The sequence below is a fragment of the Meriones unguiculatus genome, chromosome 10 (assembly GCF_030254825.1).
Source record: "Meriones unguiculatus strain TT.TT164.6M chromosome 10, Bangor_MerUng_6.1, whole genome shotgun sequence".
Taxonomy (NCBI): domain Eukaryota; kingdom Metazoa; phylum Chordata; class Mammalia; order Rodentia; family Muridae; genus Meriones; species Meriones unguiculatus.
The window spans coordinates 96,737,168-96,759,510 of NC_083358.1; the positions used below are offsets into that span (position 1 = coordinate 96,737,168).

Consider the following 22,343-nt stretch of genomic DNA (forward strand, 5'->3'; position numbering starts at 1 on the left):
AATCCCAGCATTTAGGAGGCAGAGGTAGGTGGATCTCTGTGAGTTCAAGGCCAGACTTGTCTACATAGCAAATTCCAGGACATCAAGCGCTACATAGAGAGACCCTGCCTCAAAAAACAAACAAAACAAAACAAAAAAACCAAAACCAAAAACCCAACCCTTTGAAAGCTTGTTAATTTTAACTAATGAAGTTAAAAGATTTGTCTATTTGAAATAGTTTTGCAGAAAGGAAAATTTTAAATTCTGGAGCATAGCATGATGAGATATAAAACCAACTAATGGGGAAAATATTAGTTTGATGTCATGAGCATATTTAATGTAAAGCCTTTTTCTTCTACTTGAACATGTTTAGTAGTCTTTGACCCCACAGTCAGCTAGGACCCAAACACAGCTTATCAGACATGGCAGCCGCGTGTTGTGCTATTGAAGTAACACTCCCAGCCCTGACGTCCTCGTGATTTTAAATGGCCGTCTTGTTGGGAACAATCCCTGGTGACACGTGCCTACTGCCTAGTTGCATGGGAGTAGTGGGGAAGAGGACCAGAGGTCAGGTCTTCCTGGCTACAGAGCCAGTGCAGGGCTAGCCCGGGTCAGCCCCACCCCCAACACACAACAGAAAACACCCCTCAAAAACAAAAACAGAACAAATCAGGGCTGTGCTGATGAGTGTCTATAATCACACTGGCAGGCGGGACAAGAAGGGTCCTTCGGTTTGCCCAGCCACCCAGCCTAGCTGGATTGGCAAAATCCACCTTGAGTGAGAGACCCTGTGTCAAAAAATTAAGATGGAGAGCAGGAGAGGTCAATCATGACCTCTGGCCTCTACACATGCATGTGAGAGTACCTGCTTCTGAATTCATATGTGCATACACATCCATGTATCGGCCACACATAAAAATAGACACAGGTGCTTGGTGCAGGAGTTCTAATTCAGTAACTACTGTGCGAGAGAAGAAAATGACCAAGACCAGCATTGTTGCTAAAACTAACCTTCCTTTGACATTGAAGATTTTAAGCCTACATGCCAGTTAATAGTAAAACTACATGTAACAGATATTGGTAGATCATATATCCTGAGATAATAGTCGTGTTATGCACAGTTTGATTACATTATTGGCTTGTAAGCCAATAATGGATAAAGAATTGCTCAATAATGAGCAAAGAATTGGGACTAATGTATATTGCCTTGATTTTTTTTTTTAACCCCTGGTGAAAAAAAAAATTTGTTTTTAATTTTGCTATTGACTTTATAATGATTTAGATTTCAAAAAGAAGAAGATTGGGAGTTCATGAACAGATTTTAGCTTTAAAGATGTATGGAAATTCAGACTGTAGAGATGGCTCAAAGGTAAAAGGAATTGAGTTTGATCCCTGGACACCATGGTGGAAGGAGACCCCCACCACACTTCACACACACACACACATCTCTCTCATAACAATGTTAAAGAAAAGATATAAATTCAATCTAGCACTCAGATCTTTCTTCCTTGCAAACCTTTATCTGATTTTCAGCTTTTTGTATCTCAAGCTTGAGATGCTAATTTCTTAGTTACCATTGGTGAATATAGTTGTTTGTGAAGTACAGGTTTAACACATTGAAACAGTCCAGCGTTTTTTGTTTTTTTCACAGTGTAGTTTTTAATCCAGTTTGCCAGTTGCCGTGGGCACTATTTCTTGGAAGTCCTGTCAGCCCCTCGCTTGCCTGGGTGGGCCGTTTTCGTGGTCCTCTAGCTGCTCTGATGACATGATTAAGGGCACAGCTGTTCTTGGGTCCGACCATCTCGCTTTAGGCACTGGCTTCTCACATTACTGCTGTGTTTTGATGTCAAAATAAGTTTTGCCTTTTGTTGACCTGAGCACGAACCACAATCAACTCGAACCTATGCTACCCGTAGGGCCATGTGTATACCATGTCTCTGCCTCCTGGCAAACACGCTTAGGTTCCCTCATATAAGCATCCCACTGTTCTGTTTTGTGCTGTTTTCTGTTTTTTTGGTTTTAAATTCAGAGAATTTAAGATTTGTTATTAATCGTGTGTCTGTGTGTGTCTGTGCATGTGACTACAAGTACCCTCAGAGGCCTAAGGTGGCAGATCTCCCAGAGCCAGAGCGACAGGTGGTCACAATCCCCTCACCCCCATGTGCCTGCTGAGAACCAAACCTGGGTCATCTGCAAGAACCCTACTGACTCATGAGTGCTGGGCCATTTCTCTAGCCTTGGGTGTGTGTGCCTGTGAGTGTGTCTGTGGTGGGTGTGGGTGTGTGGTCTGTATCTGTGTGTGTGATGTGCGTGTGTATGCGTGTGCGTGTCTGTGTGTCTGTCTTGTGTGTATGTGCATGCATGTACACACGTTTGCAGGTGTCTTTCCAAGCACTCCTCTCTCGGGAGCCATCCCCCAGCCTCACCTTCCTTAAGTAAGAACACTTAGTGTTCTCTTGGTTTTGCAGGCCTTACTCTTTACACTTGCCAACTTGTTTCCACTTACCTTTCGAAGAATAGAGACAGGAGCTGAGGAAGGAGCCGGGTTAGATTACTAAATTTATGACTTCTTACAAGCACATAATTTGATGCAAAATAACCAGTTTACCTAGGAAGAGTTCATTCCAGAACTGCTGTTTTGGCAGTCTGCTTTATTTCTTCCGTGATTACCATGACGTGTAATGCGACACTAGAGCCTGTCCCCTGAATTCTAATATAGCAGGACCTTGTTTTGAGCTTGTTCTTGATTATCCCTACTCATTCCTGCTTTCGTTGGTCGAAGCTGTTGTATTTGACATGAAATATTACAACCAAAGGGAGTTTACGAATTTGAATATTGTACCTTAATAAGATGTGAATTAATAAGATGTGAAAGATAAAATTGCTTAGCTGACCTGGCTTGGATAAGGAAAGGAAGTTATCTGATGAGTGCTGCCAATACATACAGACTTTTAAAAAAGGATTTATTTTATGTGCATGAGTGTTTGCTTGCTTGATTGTATGTGCACTTCAGGACTATCTGCTGCCTGCAGAATCAGAAGAGGGCATCATAACTGGAATTATGAATGGTTGTGAGCCATGAAAATGGAATAGAACTTGAGCAACACGTGCTAGTATCCACTGAGCCCTCTCTCCAGCTGCCTTTATTCAGGCCTTTGGCCGAAAGAAGCAGACTGAGAGTTCCTGTCATTTCGGCTGGAATCCGGAGCAGGCAGTTGAGATAAATTCGTGCATGCTGGAAATGAAGCGCTGTTCCATCGGCTTCCAACCCCATGTGTAGCTTGTGACCTTTTTTGTCAGTGGAGTCAACCTGGGGCAGGATCTCTAGTCCACACTGGTTACATACCTTGGACAGTCCCCGAAGTCCACTAGCCGTGTCTGGGGACGGTCCCTGTGGGACTTTCTAATCTGAGGGTAGCGTGCGAATCGGTCAGAGTTCCATCTTTCTGCCAGTCTCCTTGTTCTTTATGGCCAGACAGAAACCGCTGCTGCTGCCTCTGCTGTCCTTGGTTTTTGGAGCGTGCTTGGGAGAGGTGGTGGAGATTACTGCTTCTTCCAAATTATTAGCTGTGAGTCGTAATGGAAGTGACGGAAACGGCCACTTCTCACTGTTCTCTCAGAACTCCTGTTTCCATCTGCAGGTTCTGTCATTAAAATCTGTCGTTCTAAGCCTGGCGTGATGGCTTTAGTCCTAGTGCTCAGGAGGCAGAGGCAGGCTGGTCTACAAAGAGAGTTTCAGGACAGCCAGGGCTGTTACACAGAGAAACCCTGTCTCAGGAAAACAACCAACCAAACAAAATATCTAATTTACTTTTGTTTTTGTTTTTTAGGACAGGGTTTCTCTGTGTCGCCTTGGCTGTCCTTGGACTCACTTTATGCACAAGGCTGGATCTCAAAGAGATCTGCCTGCCTCTGCCTCCCTGAGTGCTGGGATCACAGGTGTGTGCCAGCGCACCTGGCTAAAAATCTCTTATTCTAAGAAACATTTTAAGAATTGCTGTGAATGTGATTAGGATGGCTATCTGTGTATTTATATATAATGTGTGTATCTTACTAGTATACTGTATATAAATAGGCATATGCACAAATGTAGTGCTAAGTACGAACTGAATTTGTTAACTGCAAAATAGAACATAGTGAAACATTGTTACAAGACTGGTTAGAGCAGTGAATAGGGAGCCAAGAATGGCTTGTTTGCTCAGTGAGTAGTTTTAAAATGTCAGGGCCTTTTATCCCAGCACTCGGGAGGCAGAGGCAGGTGGATCTAAGTGAGGTCGAGGCCAGCCTGGTCTACAGAGCGAGTTCCAGAATAGCCAAGGCTACACAGAAAAACCCTGTCTTGAAAAACTAAAAAAAAAAAAAAAAAAAAAGTCAGGTACAAGAGCACTTGTGTAAGCAATGTAGAGGGCCTGAGCTGAAAGAGAATAAAATGCTGCAGTTGTTACAGAGCGTAGAATTCAGAGTGAATTTTGGGGAAATAAATTTGCGAATACTAAAACCATATTAACAGTTTATTTAGGAGTTTTCTTAACGAGGCATACCTTTCATCCCAGGACTTTGGAGTTGGAGGCAGAAGAATCAGAAGTTTCTTGACTTGGTAGGGAGTCAGGGCTAACCTGGGCTACATGAGACCCTAAGTTAGAACAAAACAGATCAGTTAACTGGTTATTCAGTCAGCAGTGTGGTTTTATGTACAGTTTTTATCAAAAACTACAACTTCATCTGCATATATGCTTGCTAATTTGTTAACCGTGTAAACATTTTAAGTTATTAGTAAAAGTTGGAATTTCATTATTATCTCATAGAAGACAAGATCTTTAAATACAGCTCCGTTTTAAGTTAGATCCAAATACCTTTCCTTGCACCTTACTTTATAAATGACAGGCCAGCCCTCACAGTGAATAATGGATGACCACCTGGTTGCCCTTTTAGCTGGCTGTGTAATCTAGATGCACTTCAGAGTGGTTACTCTGAGCGTCTACACTAATTCCTTTCTGTCATGTTTTTAAAAGGGAGAAAGATACACAATGAAATTGGGGGGAGGGTGTCAGAGCAGGGAAGGGGGAGGAAGGGAGTTGCCGGCTAATAGCTGTAACATATCTTTTCATCCTCAAGCTATTGCTTCCTTTGTTGGACGAGAGAAGGAACAGGAAGAATAGTGTGTGTTCCTTACTTGCCACGCTGGTTGTTTGTGTGAACCTCATTTCCTCTAGGAAACATTGTCTCCCAAAGCTGACCCTCCCCCCCCCCCCCCCCCCCGTTACTCTGCTCTAATGGCAGTGAAGCTTGTTCATTATTTACAGTCCGGCTGTGACGTAGCAGTGACCCTCACAGACTGTCACGTGCAAGAAGAATTGGACTTTATTGTGGATGGCGGTGCGAAGAAAAACCGGGACAAATGGGTGGAAGAGACCGCTTAAAGCAGGAGACAGCCTTGCAATAGGACTGAAAATAAGCAGCGGCTGTTCGCCTTTTGCAAATGTAGGGAAAGATGTCGGGCAGTCTCGCGTGTGAAGGCTTGTTTTCGATGCTGAAGTCCCGGGCTTGACAGTCATCTTTATTTCTTTATAGTTTTCATCTCATGCGCGGTTCTGTGGAATGTCTGGGCATGGACCATCTCTGTGGACTGTGTCGGGACTTGTGCCGCCTCCATCTGCTGATTGGTGCCCTTAAGTCTGAAAACTAGGGCTTTGTGCATTAAGATTGTATCTACTCCTCCTGTTACATCTGAGGGCCTCTCCTTTCCTTCCTTCTTGCCCTCAGCTACTCTGTAGGATTTTTTTTCTTCTAGTCATCTGTTTATTATTCTCTCTAACTACGTTGCCTAATTAGTACATCAGATTATTAATACCATTGTTGAAGTTCATTTAATAATAGTAGAAAAATAGGAACAAAAAAATTTTACAATCCAAATGCCCATCAGTTGTAGATTGAAAAATACACTTGGGAGCCGGGTGTGTGGCACAAGCCTGTAATACCAGCACTCCAGGAGACAGAGGCAGGCCTGATCTACAAAGGGAATCCAGGATAGCCAGAGCTACACAGAGAAACCTTGTCTCAAAAAAAAAAAAAAAAAAAAGGAGAGAGAGAGAGAGAAAAAAAAAGAAAGATACACTTACACTTGCTATCTAGTGGAGTGTGTTGTGGAAATGAAATATACAAATTGTTGCTATGGGCAACAGTGATTTAAGTGACTCTTATAAACATTTTGAACAAAGCCACAGAAAGTGAGCTGAAGCGTTGCTCAGCATTGCACACACTTGTGGTAAAGTTAAGATAAGCAAGAGCAAGATAAACAGTCCATTCAGAGGGCACCTCACAGAAGGCAGAGGAGAAGTTGGGGTGTCAAGGAGACTCTCAGAGCAGTAGGGGTGCATATCGACTTATGCTGGGTTATGTTAAGTAAATATTTTGCTGTCTCGTTCTTTCTCATTTATACATACTTCCTAAATTCTTTTTGTACCTATTCAATATCAATGCAACTATTTTAAATCGAACATACTTGCAAATCAATGCAAATGTAATGTAATGACCGTTGTCTCATCTTTGAAAGAGTAGATTTGCCGAGTTCAGTTGTTGGCTCTTATCTCGATTTGTTAATAGCAGTTTTTAAAAGCTCAAAGAATCAGGATTTTATTTTAAGGTAGTAATCTGATACATTGCTTTTTCCCACGATTCCCATTATGGTAGTAATTGCATAAGATGATTACAGTCTGAGCCCGTGTTAAAGTTTGAAGTGCAGTTCTCAACCAAACCTCTGAAAGTCACCTCTGTGCTTCTAATGTAGTGACTGGCCTGACCACAGGCGATGGTGTTGGCTATGCGATCAGGGACAGCTCAAGTTGCTTTAGGTTAACCTTTGAAAACAGGACTTCCAGCAAAGCATCTTGTATTCCTTTTACAGAAATGTTGCTGAAGTGCTGCTGAAGGGGCCACAGATGCCAGGATTTGGGACACATTTGAACCTTTAAGCTGTCTGACATTGACCTCCTTTCATTATTAATGAGGAACAAGCAGGAGCTTAGGATGTATTAACACCAACTCATTAACGTACTAACCGGACAGTGTTCTGCAAACTCCTGCGCTGGAAAGGACTGCACTGGCACAGGAGACAATAATTTCGAACTTTCCCAGCTTATAATATGACTCGATGGAGGGCAATTTGATAAGCATGAGGGAAGACCATTCTTTTCATGTTCGCTACAGGTAAGACTGCTGTAGTGTGTAGCATGTGTGTCTAGTGTTTAGATGTGTATTTAATTCTTGTCCATTTCATTTTTCAATTTCAAATTTCTCAAAACATACCCACTAAAATTTAGTCTATTCTGCAAGCAGGGTTTTGTGTTGGTGGTAAGTTTTGTGTGCTGGTGAGGCAAAATGGCAGTAGAGACTGGTTATGTACTGTAATTTATTAATATTCGCTGGGAGGATTTATGAATAGCTGCTTTATATTTTGTAACTTGTGCGCTGTAAATGCAAAAATGGAATCTATTTTTAAAACTTTTGTGGGTAACAGGTGGACGAGCTGCTGTGAAGCTTCTAAGTGGTGATCTTTTCTGGCTGATCTTTCAAAACAGACAAGTTAAATAAAGTGGGAATGAGTAGATACTTTCTAAACAAGACAAATCAGCAGCCAGCCTCGTATTTGGTAATAAAATACTAATGACATCTCTGGTTGCATAAGAACAAAGCAAGCATATCTCTGTTGTCATCTGGCATTTATTGTAGAAGTTCTGGTCAACATTGTTTAGTAAGATGATTATATACATACATATATATAGTAGATTTGCTCAAAATGTGTTACTGAAATGGACAGCAGAGGTTCAGAGTGATGAATAGAAATCAAATCAGGTGTTGCTCTGTTTCCCCTCCTGCTGGGGATTGAACCCAAGACCGTGGGTATGGTAGGCAAGTGCTCTGCCACTGAGTTAATCTCAGAAATCTCCTGTGTGAAGGTGTTTGTTACTAAATCTGTGTCGTTTTTAAAAATTTATTCATGTATTTTATGTATATGAGTGCTCTGTCTTCATGCAATCAGAAGAGGGAATCCGGTTGTATTACAGTTGTGAGCCACCATGTGGTCGCTGGGAATTGCTTAGGTCCTCTGGAAGAGTGGCCAGTGCTCTTAACTGTTGAGGGCATCCCTCCAGCCCCAATCCTTCATGTCTTAAAGTGTTTAATAGATTTATGCTGTGAAATAGATGGTTTGTGTTAGGGCATGGTGCCAAGAAAGGTTATACAGGTAATGTAAGGAGACTCTGTGTGTGTGTGTGTGTGTGTGTGTGTCTGTGTGTCTGTGTGTCTGTGTGTCTGTGTCTGTGCGTGCATGCGTGTGTGCGTGCACGGACAGCTTCAGGTGCCATCTACTGTCTTTTTAAAGACAGGTCTTTGATCGGCCTGGACCTCACCAGTGGGGTTGGTTGGTAGCAAGCCTGGGGTCTGCCTGTGTCTGCTCCCCAGTGAGGGCACCACACGTGGGTGGTTTGTTTGTTTTTTAATTACAGTTTATTCACTTTGTATCACCCCTGTAGCTCCCTCCCTCTCCTTTCTCCACCCCTCCCTCGGTCCACTGATAGGGGAGGTCCTCCTCCCCTTCCCTCTGACCCTAGTCTATCAGGTCTCATCAGGACTGACTGCACTGTCTTCCTCTGTGGCCTGGTAAGGCTGCTCCCCCCTCAGGGGGTGGTGATCAAAGAGCAGGCCAATCAGTTCATCACACCTAGGTTTTTAAATGTAGGTCCTAGGCTCTCTTTTCCTTTAAAAACTAGATTGCATTTATTTAGTGTGCGTGAATGTTAAGGAAGTCAGAAGACAGTGTGTATGAACTGGTTCTCTCCTGTCACAGTGTGGATTCTGGGGATGAAACGCAGGTCACCAGGTTGGTGATAAGCACCACTGGGCCATCCTACCAGCCTAGAACTCATGTCCTTATGCAAGCATTTTACTAACCTGACTGTCTTGCCAGCATAGTAAGGATGTTTTTACTAAAAATGTTTAGACATGTCAGGCTGGTGAGGGTGCACAGTAGAAAAGGCATTCGCAGCATAAACGGGCGACCCGAGTTTAATCCCCTGGTGCGCATGAGGTAGAAGGAAAGAACTGACTCGAGAGTTGACAGCACTGGCATGCTGTGGTACCTGTACACAAGGCATGTGTGCATGCATACTTACAAGGTAAGCAAATGTAATTATGTATACCCACATGTACATACATACATGTTTAAGTCTGAGGTCTGTGGCTCCTATCTGTAATCGCTGCTCTTGGGATTGAAGCAGGAATATTGCCGGGAGTTCAAGGCCAGCCTATGCTATACTGAGAACTAGTCTAAGCTACAGAGTAAGAGCTTATCTCAGAAAAGAAAGACTTAAATAAAGGAGAGTGGAAAGCATTCAGCCTTGGACAAGCATTTAACGTGGAGTACTGTCATGTCAACCCTAGGCTACTGTATCTCCTCAGACCTGAAAGTTTATCTCTCTTCCCTTCCTTCCACACTCTCTCCTGCAGGAAGATCTCTTGAGTACTTGGTAGCTTCGTCTGCATCTTCCTCACCCTGCACAGGTTCAGGTTCCCAGTGTCTCCCCTCCTCCTTCCCAGCATTACCCACTCCTACCCTTCCTAGAATCACCGTCATTGGCCACCGGGGGGTCCGTGAAGATAGAGCTAACTGTGAGCCCAGAGTGGGCCCTAGATGGCTGGAGCAGAGCCAAGCTGAACACAGTGAGCGATGCTCCACCTTCTGCTCTCGTGGAGCCTGCACATTGTACTGTTCTGTCTCCATGCTTTTGCTTAAGCTGTGCATGGTCGCCCGAATCCCTAAGAAATGCCTAAGATTCAGCCCAGAAACCCCAGATAGGAACCTTTTCTAGCTCCTCAGTGTGTTCATGTTGTGACCTGTGCATGTTTCTGTCTCAGCCCAAACTGTAGTTAGGGCGAATGGCTGTTTTTTCTTTTGTTTGTTTGTTTGTGTTTCGAGAAAGGGTTTCTCTGTGTAGCCTTGGCTGCCCTGGACTCGCTTTGTAGACCAGGCTGGCCTCAAACTCACAGAGATCTCCTGCCTCTGCCTCTCGGCCTCTGCCTCCTCTCGGCCTCCTCTCAGCCTCTTGGCCTCTGCCTCCCTGAGTGCTGGGATTACAGGCCTGCCACTGTCCCCAGCTTGTTTTTCCTTCTTTACCTCTCCCTTATTTCTTTGGTTGTTAGTGCCTCCGGGCAGCTCAGTTGCTGAGCATTCGTTTGGTATACACGCCTTTGTTGAACTTTGTTTTACATTAACATCAGATAAACCCGGTACAGGTTTATTGTCTATTTACCATTGTGAAGAGTGGTACGCCCTCTGATACAGTGTGTGAACTGTAGATAAACTGGAAAGGATCAGGCCCCTGCCTGTGGGAAGACCTTCCTTTTCTTTTTTCATGATGCCAGACCTGGTTGCTGTAGGACTTCACTGTGGAAAGATTTGTAAGTGTCTGTAGTGAAAGCTTACTGAGCACATCCCTGGCTTCATCAGTGCTCTAGGGTACAGAGTTGTGTAGGGTGTGGGTCGTGTGTAGTTCCAGGGAACGAAGCGCATGTTTTGCGTTAGGTGTGGCCTCATTCCTGTGCGGAAGTGCGTGCTTGGCATGCCATGTTTTATCCATCTGGTTCCTTTCATGTAGAATTCCTTGTCTATCCCTTGAGGAGTTTCTATAGGTCAGGGACTGCAGTTTGGAGTATTTTCCTTGATAATTAAGGAAGCCTCCCCCTGGGGACTTCAGAATACTTTAGGAGATATTTTACACCTCTGTAGGAGCATGTATGTTGATAAAAAATGAATACATTTCTAAACTTTAAGAAATTATGATTGACTTTAGAGAACTTCAGGTGTGATGACATAATTTTACACATACAATTTCTATTTCTCAATATCTTCCTCCTCCATCTTTCCCTCTCTCTCTTTCTCTCCCTCCCTTTCTCTCTTTCAATTTTGAGACAGGGTCTTACCATGTATCAGGTTAGTCTCAAACTCCTGAGCTCAAATAGCCCTACCTCTTTCTTCCAAGTGCTTAATGATAGAAAAAATACTTTCAGCAATATACACTATTTATTAGTGAAATTATATACATTCTGGAATTTAAGATAATATGGGGTTGGTGTGAGCTTAGGAGATGAAAGATTGATTTTATTGGTAATTGTGAAGTTGAAAGATGGATATGCTATATTCATTACACTAGCTTCTATAGTTTTGTATTTTGGGGGGACATGTCCTTGTTCATCCTTGTCACATAAATTATAAGCATTTCAGTACTTTGATATTGTAAAAGTAAGAATATTGCATTCACGTCAAAGGAGTAAACTCCAAGCTGGAGGGATGGCTCAGTAAGAAAGCTTTCTACTTTTTGCAGAGGACCCAAATTTGATTTCCAGCACCCATGTCAGACTCACAGCCACCTATAAGTCCATCCAGCTTTCAGGGATCCAATGTGCTCTCTTCTAGCCTCTGAGGACACCCACGCACATGGCATACATCCACAGCACATCATACCATACACACACACACATACACAGAGGGGGGCAGGCGGAAAGAAATAGAACTGGGGAGCTGTCTCATGGATAAAAATGTTTGCTGCCTAAGTATGAGGAGCTAGTTCAGATCCCCAGCACTCACGTAAAGGCCAGGCACGCCCATGTGTGTAACCCCACTTCAAGGGGGGAGATAGGAACGTGAAGATTCCTAGAGCTTCCTGGCCATCACTTACAGTATTCCAGGATGCACAATGTCCTCCATTGACCTCTGAACACACAAATGTGCATACTTGTACATACACCAAACATACAAATAAATTAACTGAAAATATTATAAAAGGTGGTTTGGGGGCTATTAGCGTATAGGCAGCCTGCTTCTGGGTTACCTAGTAACCTATGACGTCATCAAGTGTCGCCCACCAGGTGTGTGGCAGACGCGGTTCAGCTGCGCAAGCACAAGCTACAATAGGACCAGCCTGCCGCTTTGCCTCCTCTCTCGCTTTCTTTCCTGGGGGCCCTCCACCATGTTTCTCTCTTTCCTTTTCCTCTCTCTCTCTCCACCTCCATCCAATAAATCTCTTATATCTGTTGTGTGCATAATTTTTAAATAAATACTAACAGGGGCCCGCGGAGAAGACTCCGCTTGTAAATGCTTGCTCTGCTGTTAGTGGGCCTGAGTTTAACCCTTAGAACACACATGTAAAAACAAGCAAACAAAAACAAACAAGCAAACAAACAAAAACAAAACAAAACCCAAACAAGCAAAAGCGAGGTTCAGGGGCACTGTGCTGTGGGGCGGAAACACTGGGATTTCTGGGGTACACTGGTGGCCAGTGCAGCCTGCGCAGCAAGTTCCGGGTCAGCAGGAGAGCCCTCTTGAATGAAGATGGCGAATGGCTCCCGAGGGGCTGCGTGGAGATACACTTGATAAGCGGATGAAAATTGCTTATAGGAGCTAGGACTGGTGACGGAAAGGGCCCCGCCTAAGGAGCATACCCCCAGAGGGGGAGCCAGGGTCGAGAGTACTCCTGTTTAGGGTCCTAAATCCTGACCCCCATCATCCACCAGGAGAACTGTGGCGTCCTTTTGAGGAGCCAGATTTGAACACAATCCGTATTATTAGATATTTTTTAATGCAGTATCAAGATTTTTATCCTGTTTTACTTTGACTGATATAATACGAACTCAAGAAATTAAAATTAAGGGGGTAAGGAAGACGCTAAATGTAAAAGTGAAGTTTAAAATATAGTTGAGGAGCCAAAATAGTACAGGCTTGTGCAAAGGAGGGATTGACTGTACCTGAAGTTTGATCTGTTCGTACTAATTAGTTTTCTGAATACTGTCACATGCCTGACCAGCCTCCAGGGCAGGGATGGCATGGCGGCCATGGTGCCTTCCGCCCACACTCAGGAGGTAGAGAGCAGTGACTGGTGTTCTGGTATTCAGATCACTTCCTCATTTTCATTCAGTCCAGGATCCCAGCCTGTGAGAGGCACTGCCCCCCCGCATTCTGTTTCCACTTCTGAGTGTGTTCTTGTTTTCAACCCCACTGGTAAACAAATGGGGTGATTCTGTTCTCTGATAGTGACAGAGAGGGCAGCAAATTACTCTGTCATTATTTAATGCTCTTCTAAAAAGGTTTAAGCTTAACTTGCTGTGTTTTATAACAAATATTTGATTGGAGTTTGGAGATTTTCTCATCATATTAACTTGTTTCCTCATAATATATAATAGAATCATACTATGTCTCTGCATTAACAGCCCCCCAGGGAGTTTTGAGTTTTATTTCAAACGTTAGTTACTGTAATAACTTCGATTTCCCTATGAACATTCTCATAATCTCAGGGGGCAGTGAGGCCAGCATGGATACAGCTGACTGATTCGGTTTGTGGTGATAGTTACATAGAATGTCTTTTTAAAGTGTGTAACCCAGGCTGGGGATGTCTCAGTGGGTAAAGTCAGTTACAAGCATGAGGACCTGAGTTCAGATCTCGAGTGCCCAGGTAGCAGCTGGCTGTGATAGCAAGTTTGTCACCTCAGCACTTGGGAGGCAGAGGCAGGTGAGTCACTCACTGGCCGGACAATAGAGTGAACTGGAGCAGACTGTCTCAAAAGTAAGGTGGAGAGTGCTGGAGAGATGCTTGATTTCAGTCTCTGGCCTCCCGACTTTATACATACAGGCAACCAAACCCACACATGCATGTACATACAAATATGTAACTTTTCAACTTGTTTGTTTTCAGTACTTCCTGACCCCAGTTTCCCCTTCTTCCGCTCAGCCTCAGCCCCCCTCCGCCTTTCTCTCCCCCAGATCCACTCCTCTTCCATTCCCTTTCAGGCCTCTTAGAGATGTCAGCTGAACACACCATAACAAGATACAGTAAGACTAGGCACATAACTCATAATAAAGGCTGGGTGAGGCAATCTAGTAGGAGGAAAAGGGTTCCAAGAGGAGGTGAAAGAGTCAGGGAAACCTCAGCTCCCACTGTTAGGAGCCCCACAGAAACCTCAAGGTACACAACCATAACACATAATGCAGAGGACCTAGGACAGAGCCACGCAGGCTCGATGGTTGCTGCGCCACACTCTGTGAGCCCTGCTTAGCTGATTCTGTGAGTTGTGTTCTCCTAGTGTCCTTGACCCCTCTGGCTCTTACAGTCCTTCCTTCCCCTCTTCTGTGGGGTTCCCTGCACTCCAAGGGACTCAGTGCACATCTCCAATTTGGGTTTCCCTGCCTAATGCCAGACCTCAGGTCTCTGCATATGGTCCCGTCAGCTGTTGGGGGAAGACCCTCTGGTCACCATTGGGCTAGGCACTGATTTGAACTTCTGGCAGCCACCATGGTCTCTCAAAATGTGTAACTCTTAGGATGTCATTTTGTCTCCAGCTAAGTTTTGTTGTATATCTTGTCATTTGGATTGATGGTATGTTATATAAATAAACTTACAGATCCAGGAGGTCATGTTTTCATACTGACAACACTTACCTTATATGGAGGTTTGCTTTATGATACTGCTTTTATATTGATGTAGGCAAACACATAGGTTTCATTTTTAAATGCCTTCCGTATGAATAACTGTGTTTGTCTCTGATGTCCTATGTAACCCAGTCAGCTTGAGTTGAGAGCACTGCTGTCTGTGACGATTCCCTGCTCTCCCTCTGTGAAATGTGCCAGGTATGGTGGCATGTCATTTTTAAGTTTATTGTGTGTGTGGGCGTTCTGTCTGCTGGTATATCTGTACGTGTGCCTAGTGCCAGAAGAGGGTGCGGATCTCCTGGGCCTGGAGTTATAGATGGTTGTGAGTCACCAGGTAGGTGCTGGGAATCAAACCCGGATCCTCCAGAAGAGGAACCAGTGCTCTTAACCAGTGCGCCATCTCTGCAGCCATGATTATAGTTATTTTGACCAGGACTCTCCTATGTACACATACTAGCAATATTGTGATGCTATGACTCTCCTTGCATAGACATCTTGTGGAAATATATTCAGAAGTTCTGTTCCTGGAAGAAAAAAATGCTTGATATATATTTTGTACAGTAGAATGTTTTGGTTAAATTTTTAATATGAAAATTTTATATATGTGTGTTATATATATATATATTTTTCTCTTTTCCAAATGTTTCCCTCTGACAATTTTTAGATATTCATTGGTTTCAATATTTAGACAAACACAGCAGGTTTAGATACCTCATCTGGTGACTTTCATGTAAGGAGAAGTTTTCACTTGTGAAAGATATGAATAAGCTTTAATAATTTGAAACATACATATAAAGAAATATAAATGGCTGTTTGTGGTGCTGCATGCTTGTGATCCTGGCACTGTGGAGACTGAGGCAGGAGACACTCCAGTTCAAGGCCAGCATGGGCTACATAGTGGGGCTGACTCAAGACAAACGAGGGGAAAAAAATCTACACGTATAGGCCAGGTGAGGTGGCACAATCATTTAATCCCAGCACTTGAGAGGCAGATCTCTGAGTTTGTGGCCAGCCTGGTCTACAAAGCGAGTCCATGACAGCCAAAGCAGAGAAACCCTGCCTTAAAAAACAAAAACAAAAACAGACAGACAAAATCTACAAATATAGCTAAATACCTGCACAAGACTGGGCCCATCAACATTCCATCATGGGTGTGGGAGGGGCTCCTGAGGCCCCACCTTTCCCTGAAGAGCCGGAGGCGGTTAACAGGTGCTGGGAGACAGTCATATTCCCCGTGTAGTAGCCCCTGGTAAGTGCCCAGCTCAGGTAAATGAGCCCCTACTCCTGCTCATTCAAGCGTCCCTCAGTCCAGTAGGGCACCAACACTCGTGAAGCTGGGAGGACTACTCGCTGACAAGAAGAAAGGCTCCGGTGTGAGGGAGTGGGTGAGAGGATAGGGCGCTGTAGTCCTGTGTGGACCTGTGGAAGAATAAGTCAACTGTGCAAATGCGGCTGCACGTCGGATTAGACTGTGTTCAGCTTTCCACGCACGTGGTCCTTCGCTCCTTCCAGTTGGTCTCATCTAATGTTTCAGCAACGCTGGAGCCTCGATTGCCCTTGTGCGTTCACGTATCCAAGAACAAGCAGTAGACATCGGCTAGGTCTTTAGAATTGTTAAAGGGCTGGAGAGATGGCTCGGAGGTTAGAGCACGGGCTCCTCTTCCAGCGGTCCTGAGTTCAATTCCCAGCAGCCACGTGGTGGCTCACAGCCATCTGTAATGAGATCTGGTGCCCTCTTCTGGCGTGCAGGCACACATGCTGACAGAACACTGTTACATAATAAATAAATAATATCTTTAAAGGGAGAGAGAGAAGATACCAGAAATTACATGTTATGGATTGCTGGGTACAGCTGCCTCTTCTACGTCAAGAGTCAGCTTAAAGCTTTGCAGTTGGCTCTGCTGGTCTTAGTCCTTAACTTTTTCTAGTGCATCAGATTTATTTTCTACTTTTACAAACCCATTTTAATGTCTGGCTCTAAGGACAGCCTGGCATGTCCTTTTTCCCAAGAAGTTGATACATCTTCTTTGACAGTTTCTTACTGCCCTGAAGGTCACCACCTAGGCTAGACTGGCTGGCTAGCAAGTCTGCGGTCCCTTGCCTCTTCAAGGCCGGGGTGACAAGCATGTGCCACCCCTGGCGTTTTTACATGGGTCTGGGGAGTGAAATCAGGTCTTACTCTTACAGGGCAGGTCCTGTACAGCTAAGCTCTCCATCCTCCTGCTACTCCAGCTAAGCCAGCTCCACCTAAATTACTGCTTTCCAGGGCAGCTTCTTGACCTTTAGTTCTCTGGTGAATCAAGATATTTGGTTCCATTATTCTTTTAGACTATAATTGCTTGTGTGCTTATAAAAATGGAAAGGGAGTATGTGTGAGAGAGAGAAAGAGAGAGAGAAAGAAGTATGGATGAGATGGAGAAGAGTAGATGGAATGATGGACGAGTACATGGAAACCCTGCTTTAGATGGCCTCCCCAGTAGAGTGGGTTGCTCTAGACAGGCCAGTGAGAACCAACTCCCTATAAGATAATGTAGCTACCCAGTCTAAGAGACCTCTGAGGCTCAGAGAAATTCCAGTAGGCAAATTAGCTGTTGCCACAATTAAGTGTGTACTCTTTTGTCCGTAATGTGTCTATAATTCAACTAAGCATTGGTCTGATCAAAAGTAGCCACAAGGGCTAGAGAGACGGCTCAGAGGTTAAGAACATCGGCTACTCTTGCATAAAGGTCCTGAGTTCAATTCCCAGCAACCACATGGTGGCTCACAAACCATCTAAGATGAGATCTGGTGCCCTCATCTGGACTGCAGGTACACACTGCACTGTATACATAATAAATAAATCTTTTTTTTTTTAAAGGTAGCCACAAAGTCCACACTTATTATATTATTGGGAGCTAAAATCACCGATACAGTTGGAATGCTCTAAGTGTCTGTCCTGTATAATTTTGCAGAATGGAAGCTTCTTGCCTTGAGCTAGCCTTGGAAGGAGAGCGTCTGTGTAAATCAGGGGACTGCCGCGCTGGCGTGTCATTTTTTGAAGCTGCAGTTCAAGTTGGAACTGAAGACCTCAAAACACTCAGTGCTATTTACAGCCAGCTGGGCAATGCTTACTTCTACCTGCATGACTATGCCAAAGCGTTAGAATACCACCACCATGACCTAACTCTTGCAAGGTAATTTCAGCTTTTTATTTTCTTTGCAAATTCACTCATACTTAAAAAACTAAACAAAAAAATCCTTCCATTCACTTAAAAAAACAACAACAGTATATTTGATGAATTCTAACTTAATAACACTGCTTTTGAAAACTAAATTTGGGGCTGGAGAGATGGCTCAGTGGTTAAGAGTACTGTCTGCTCTTCAAAAGGACCCAGGTTCAAATTCCCAGCACCCACATGACAGCTCACAACTGTCTGTACCACCAATTCCAAGGGATCTGACACCTTTAAACATAAAATTAAAAAAGAAAAACATAAAAAAAGAAAACTAATTTTTAAAAAGGCTTAAAAGTTTATTTGGACTATAATGAAACAGCCCTAGCATTTAATTAAATGAATGAAAATTAACTATAGAAATGTTATTTCAATTTTTTTACTTAAAATAGGTTTCAAGACTAATGAATTTTATCTTAAGTGTGTCTGTCGTCTGTTGTCTCTGGGAAAACTGTTCTTTCAATTCTTTTTATCTTATGTTTTAAAAATAGTTTTCACTTCATTTGTTTTTCAAACTTACTTCCTAGGACTATTGGAGACCAGCTGGGAGAGGCTAAAGCCAGCGGCAATCTTGGAAACACCTTAAAAGTGCTTGGGAATTTTGATGAAGCAATAGTGTGTTGCCAGCGACACCTGGACATCTCCAGAGAACTTCATGACAAGGTAATAAAGATGGTAGGCCAAGTGACAGTGGCTTCACTGAAATAGTTCTGTGTCCGAACACTGCTTCCCTGGTTTATCTACAAGGGAAAATGTTCATAGACAAACAAAATAAAAGAGAAAACAAGATTTTTTTTTTTTAAAAATAGAAAAAGTAAATAGCAAAAGGTCCTTCTCTGCGAGTGAATTCATGTGTTTGAGGGGCACAGGGGACCCATCCTTTTCTTGATGGCCAGCAGGATGGCTCAGTGGGTAAGGGCCCTTGCTGTGCAAGCCTGGTGACCTTACTTGAATCTGTGCAATCTGCAGAGGGCTGGAAGGGGCGGACTTGACCTGCACGTGTGCACTGTGGCACACACATGGTGCACACAGCGAGAATGTCACATAAATCAACTCATGGGATAGCAGTGTGACCCCGGGCTCCGACGCCAGGGTCTAAGCTTTGTTGATGTCTCCGTCTAGGTGGGAGAAGCCAGAGCACTCTACAATCTTGGAAATGTCTATCACGCCAAAGGGAAAAGCTTTGGTTGCCCTGGTCCCCAGGATGTGGGCGAGTTTCCAGAAGAAGTGAGGAGTGCCCTACAAGCAGCGGTGGATCTCTACGAGTGAGTACAGACCGTGTGGTCCAGTGGGCATGGGTGCCGGCCGGCCATCCTTTACCCAGTAGATTTCAAGTTCTCAAATGGGAAAAGTGTGAGTGAGTAAGCTGGCCGGGGCAGCACATGCCTGATCTCCCCATTTGAAAGTAGCCTGGTCTCCATTCTGAGTTCCAGGATGACACTGAGACTCCCATCTCAAAACCAACCAAAAACCTAAAAAGAGACACACCACACAAATCCCATAGACTAACAAGAAGACTGGAAACAGTTGTTTAAATGTTACTGCAGTGCTAGAAATCTGCAGCTTACTTAAACTGCAGACCAGTGCCCCTTAATGGTGTAAAAGTGAGAAATACCGATGCTTAGTTTAGTGTTAGTTTGGCCAGTAGAATTTCACAGAATTGCCTAGCTATAAGGCTCCGAGATCATCTCTTGCTACTCTGAAAAAAGACCCACGTGAATGGTTTCAGTGAATAAAGAATTCCGGCCATTTCACAACCGCCCTGCCTCAGAGTGTACCTTTAAGATGCTGCACATTATAGCCATAAGCTTGCTTTTTTTCCTGAAAGTGTAATTAGCTCTAGGTGGGGTTAAAGCTCAGTGGCCGATACTTGCCTATTACGCACAGGCCCTCAGCATAACTCTCCAGCTATGAAAACAAAAACAAAACTGTATCTGTAAATCAACTCAAACTTTTTCACCCCTTTTTGTCGTCACTAAGGGAAAACCTGTCGTTAGTAACTGCCCTGGGTGACCGAGCAGCGCAAGGACGCGCCTTTGGGAACCTTGGCAACACGCACTACCTCCTGGGCAACTTCAGGGATGCGGTCATAGCTCACGAGCAGGTAAACAGAGGCCTCGGAGCACGCCATCCCCGCCATTTCCCCCATCTCCCCCCTCAGGGTCGAGGGCAGTCACCGGGCAGTCTTCAGTTCTGTTGTGTCTCTGTTCCAGCGCCTCCTGATTGCGAAAGAGTTTGGAGATAAAGCGGCTGAAAGGAGGGCGTACAGCAACCTTGGAAACGCGTACATATTCCTGGGCGAATTTGAAACCGCTTCCGAATACTACAAGTTAGTCAGATGTTTTTGTGGATAACTGTCAAACGAGCAATTACACATCCTGTAAAATGACCCGTGGCTTTGGGGTTGAAACCTTGCTGTTGGTGGTGGGTGCCAGTGGCGAGGCCTCCCGAGCCAGTGTTCTTATCTGGGGCAGGCATCAGGATCTGGGTTTGAGGTTGTTGTGAGAACTGTGTGGAAGGGTGTGTTAACTTCGAACTTTAGTGCTAAGTGCTTGCCTGCTACATAGTGCCCAAGAAACGTTGTATCCAAGTTTGGTCTTTATGTTTCTCTGAGAGTCTGGCCTGGGGGCCTTGAATCAGCAATCCTCTGTCTTGGCCTTTTGAGTGCTGTGATTGCAGGCTCGCACCTGTCACTTGAATCCTTTCACCTGATATTGAGTGGCAGCCGTCAGGCTTCCCTCATGTTTTTATGGTTATCTTTAATACTTTTTGTTTAAAGTTCTAAACTTGTCAAGTCTGTTTAGCATGTCTATTTAGTATACATATGGTGTGTATAGGTCTATGCTTTATCTTGCTCAATTATGATTTGTTAGAGGCCAAAAGAAAGCATGGTGACAAAACTAGGTCTTGTCTGAAGATTAAAGATTTAAAAAAAGAAAAATAGGTTTTAGTCTCCACTGATGCTCACTGAACTTTTCCCTAGTGCCCCAGCCTCCTGCCAGTGTTCTCCCCTCTGCCCAGAGTTGACTCTTGCCAAAGCCGAGGCGCTCTGCGTCTCCCTGCAGCGTTGCCAACACTGATGGGTCCCTCCAGCCATCAGTGGGCTGGAAACAGACGGTAGCAAGGTTTAAGCAGCTTCCAGCTGTCTGCGCTGTACCTTCTGCGCCGCTGACAGTTTCCTCTGTGCATTCAGATGGCACCAAAAGCACAGGCTGATCTGCGCTGGAGCTTTAGAGACCCCGAGTGAGAGGATTCAGATAATTTGTCACCAAAACAACAGCAAAAACAATCCTGGCGTTTGATGGAAGCTGTTCCGAGGCCACTGATCCAGCCCTGTTCCTAGGAGTGCCTTTCTCTTAGTAAACTTTCCCTTTGTTTTTCTTTGTTACTTTAAAAAGAAAAATCTGGCTGTGGTGGCACATGCCTCTCAATCCCAGCACTCAGCAGGTAGAGGAAGGTGGATTGCTGAGAATTTGATGCCAGCCTGCTCTACAAAGTGAGTTTCAGGCCCATCCGAGGCACACCAGGAGACCCAAAAGAAGACGTTAAAGTTTTTAGTCCATATAAAACATTGAATGATGCTGTTTTTCTTTAAATAACTATACGTGGTTAATATTTATTTGTTGATTATTAGCTCAGTAGTTCTTAACCTTCCTGATGCTGTGACTCTTTAACACAGTTCCTCATGTTGTGGTGACCCCAACCATACAATTCTTTTTGCTCTCCTTCAGAACTTTAGTTTTGCTACTGTTGTGAATCATAGTGGAAATACCTGATATGCAGGGTATCTGATACGCAACCCCTGTGAAAGGTTGTTCGACCCCAGCGAAGCCATGACCCACAGGTTGAGAGGTGCTAAGGTAGCGGGATATGAAACTTCCTTCCTAATATGCCGCTATGTGAGGAGTACAGTACACATTTTCACTGCCAAGTTTACGGAAGAGTCTTTTATCATTAATGTTGTGCCTGTGTCAAATACTGCAAAGTTCCGTTACAAATTGGCTGGTGACTCTTTGACTAAAGGAGTATGAGTTCACTGCAATGGCTTTGCCCCTGCCTACAGCAAGCAGACTAGAACTCAGACATTAACTTGTGTTACGGAAACACAGGTCAGTGTTGCCTTTAGAGCTGCCTTCAGGCCGGTGTAGGAGTATTGTAATGTGATCCACGCTTCAGGATACAAAGCACTGGCTTGGCAAATAGGCCCAAGTAATTGAATTTGATTCTAGAAAGATTTCCGATCATTTATAAATTGGCAATACAAAGAACAGTGGTGGCCCAGCAACAGCTGTAATGTGGGCTCTAAAGGCAGTTCCCGAAGTCTCGAATGCCTGTGAGGACCGGCCCGTTCGAGTAAGGAGAAAACCTCTCGTGGTGAGAACTCTGGAGTTATGTATATAACTCCATCATGTATATAATTTCAAATCTGTGTTCTTGAGAAGGCCTATCTTATTACCTTATTTTTTGTAAATATTTCTTTTTAAAGACTTGTTTATTTTATGCATTTGAGTGCTCTATCTGCATGTACACCTGTATACCATAAGAAGGCATCATATCACATTATAGATGGTTGTGAGCCACCACGTTACTGTGGGGAATTGAACTCGGGACCTCTGAAAGACCAGACAGCGCTCTTAACTGCTGAGCCATCTCTCCAGCCCCCTTATTACCATATT

At 44.1% G+C, this 22,343-nt stretch overlaps 1 protein-coding gene across 2 annotated transcripts in view; it reads left to right on the top strand.

Annotated features, from left to right (window-relative positions):
- Positions 1-22,343, top strand: part of Gpsm2 (G protein signaling modulator 2) — a 43,550-nt gene that overhangs the window by 4,211 nt on the left and 16,996 nt on the right. The window contains exons 2-7 of one of the 2 annotated variants that reach the window (XM_021631699.2): positions 6,884-7,185; positions 17,407-17,628; positions 18,195-18,330; positions 18,790-18,932; positions 19,648-19,771; positions 19,881-19,996. In XM_021631699.2, the coding sequence (XP_021487374.1) occupies positions 7,130-7,185; positions 17,407-17,628; positions 18,195-18,330; positions 18,790-18,932; positions 19,648-19,771; positions 19,881-19,996 (797 nt within the window). In that variant the 5' untranslated portion in view covers positions 6,884-7,129. The remainder of the gene's footprint in view (positions 1-6,883; positions 7,186-17,406; positions 17,629-18,194; positions 18,331-18,789; positions 18,933-19,647; positions 19,772-19,880; positions 19,997-22,343) is intronic. The other variant, XM_021631700.2, reaches the window with a different exon arrangement.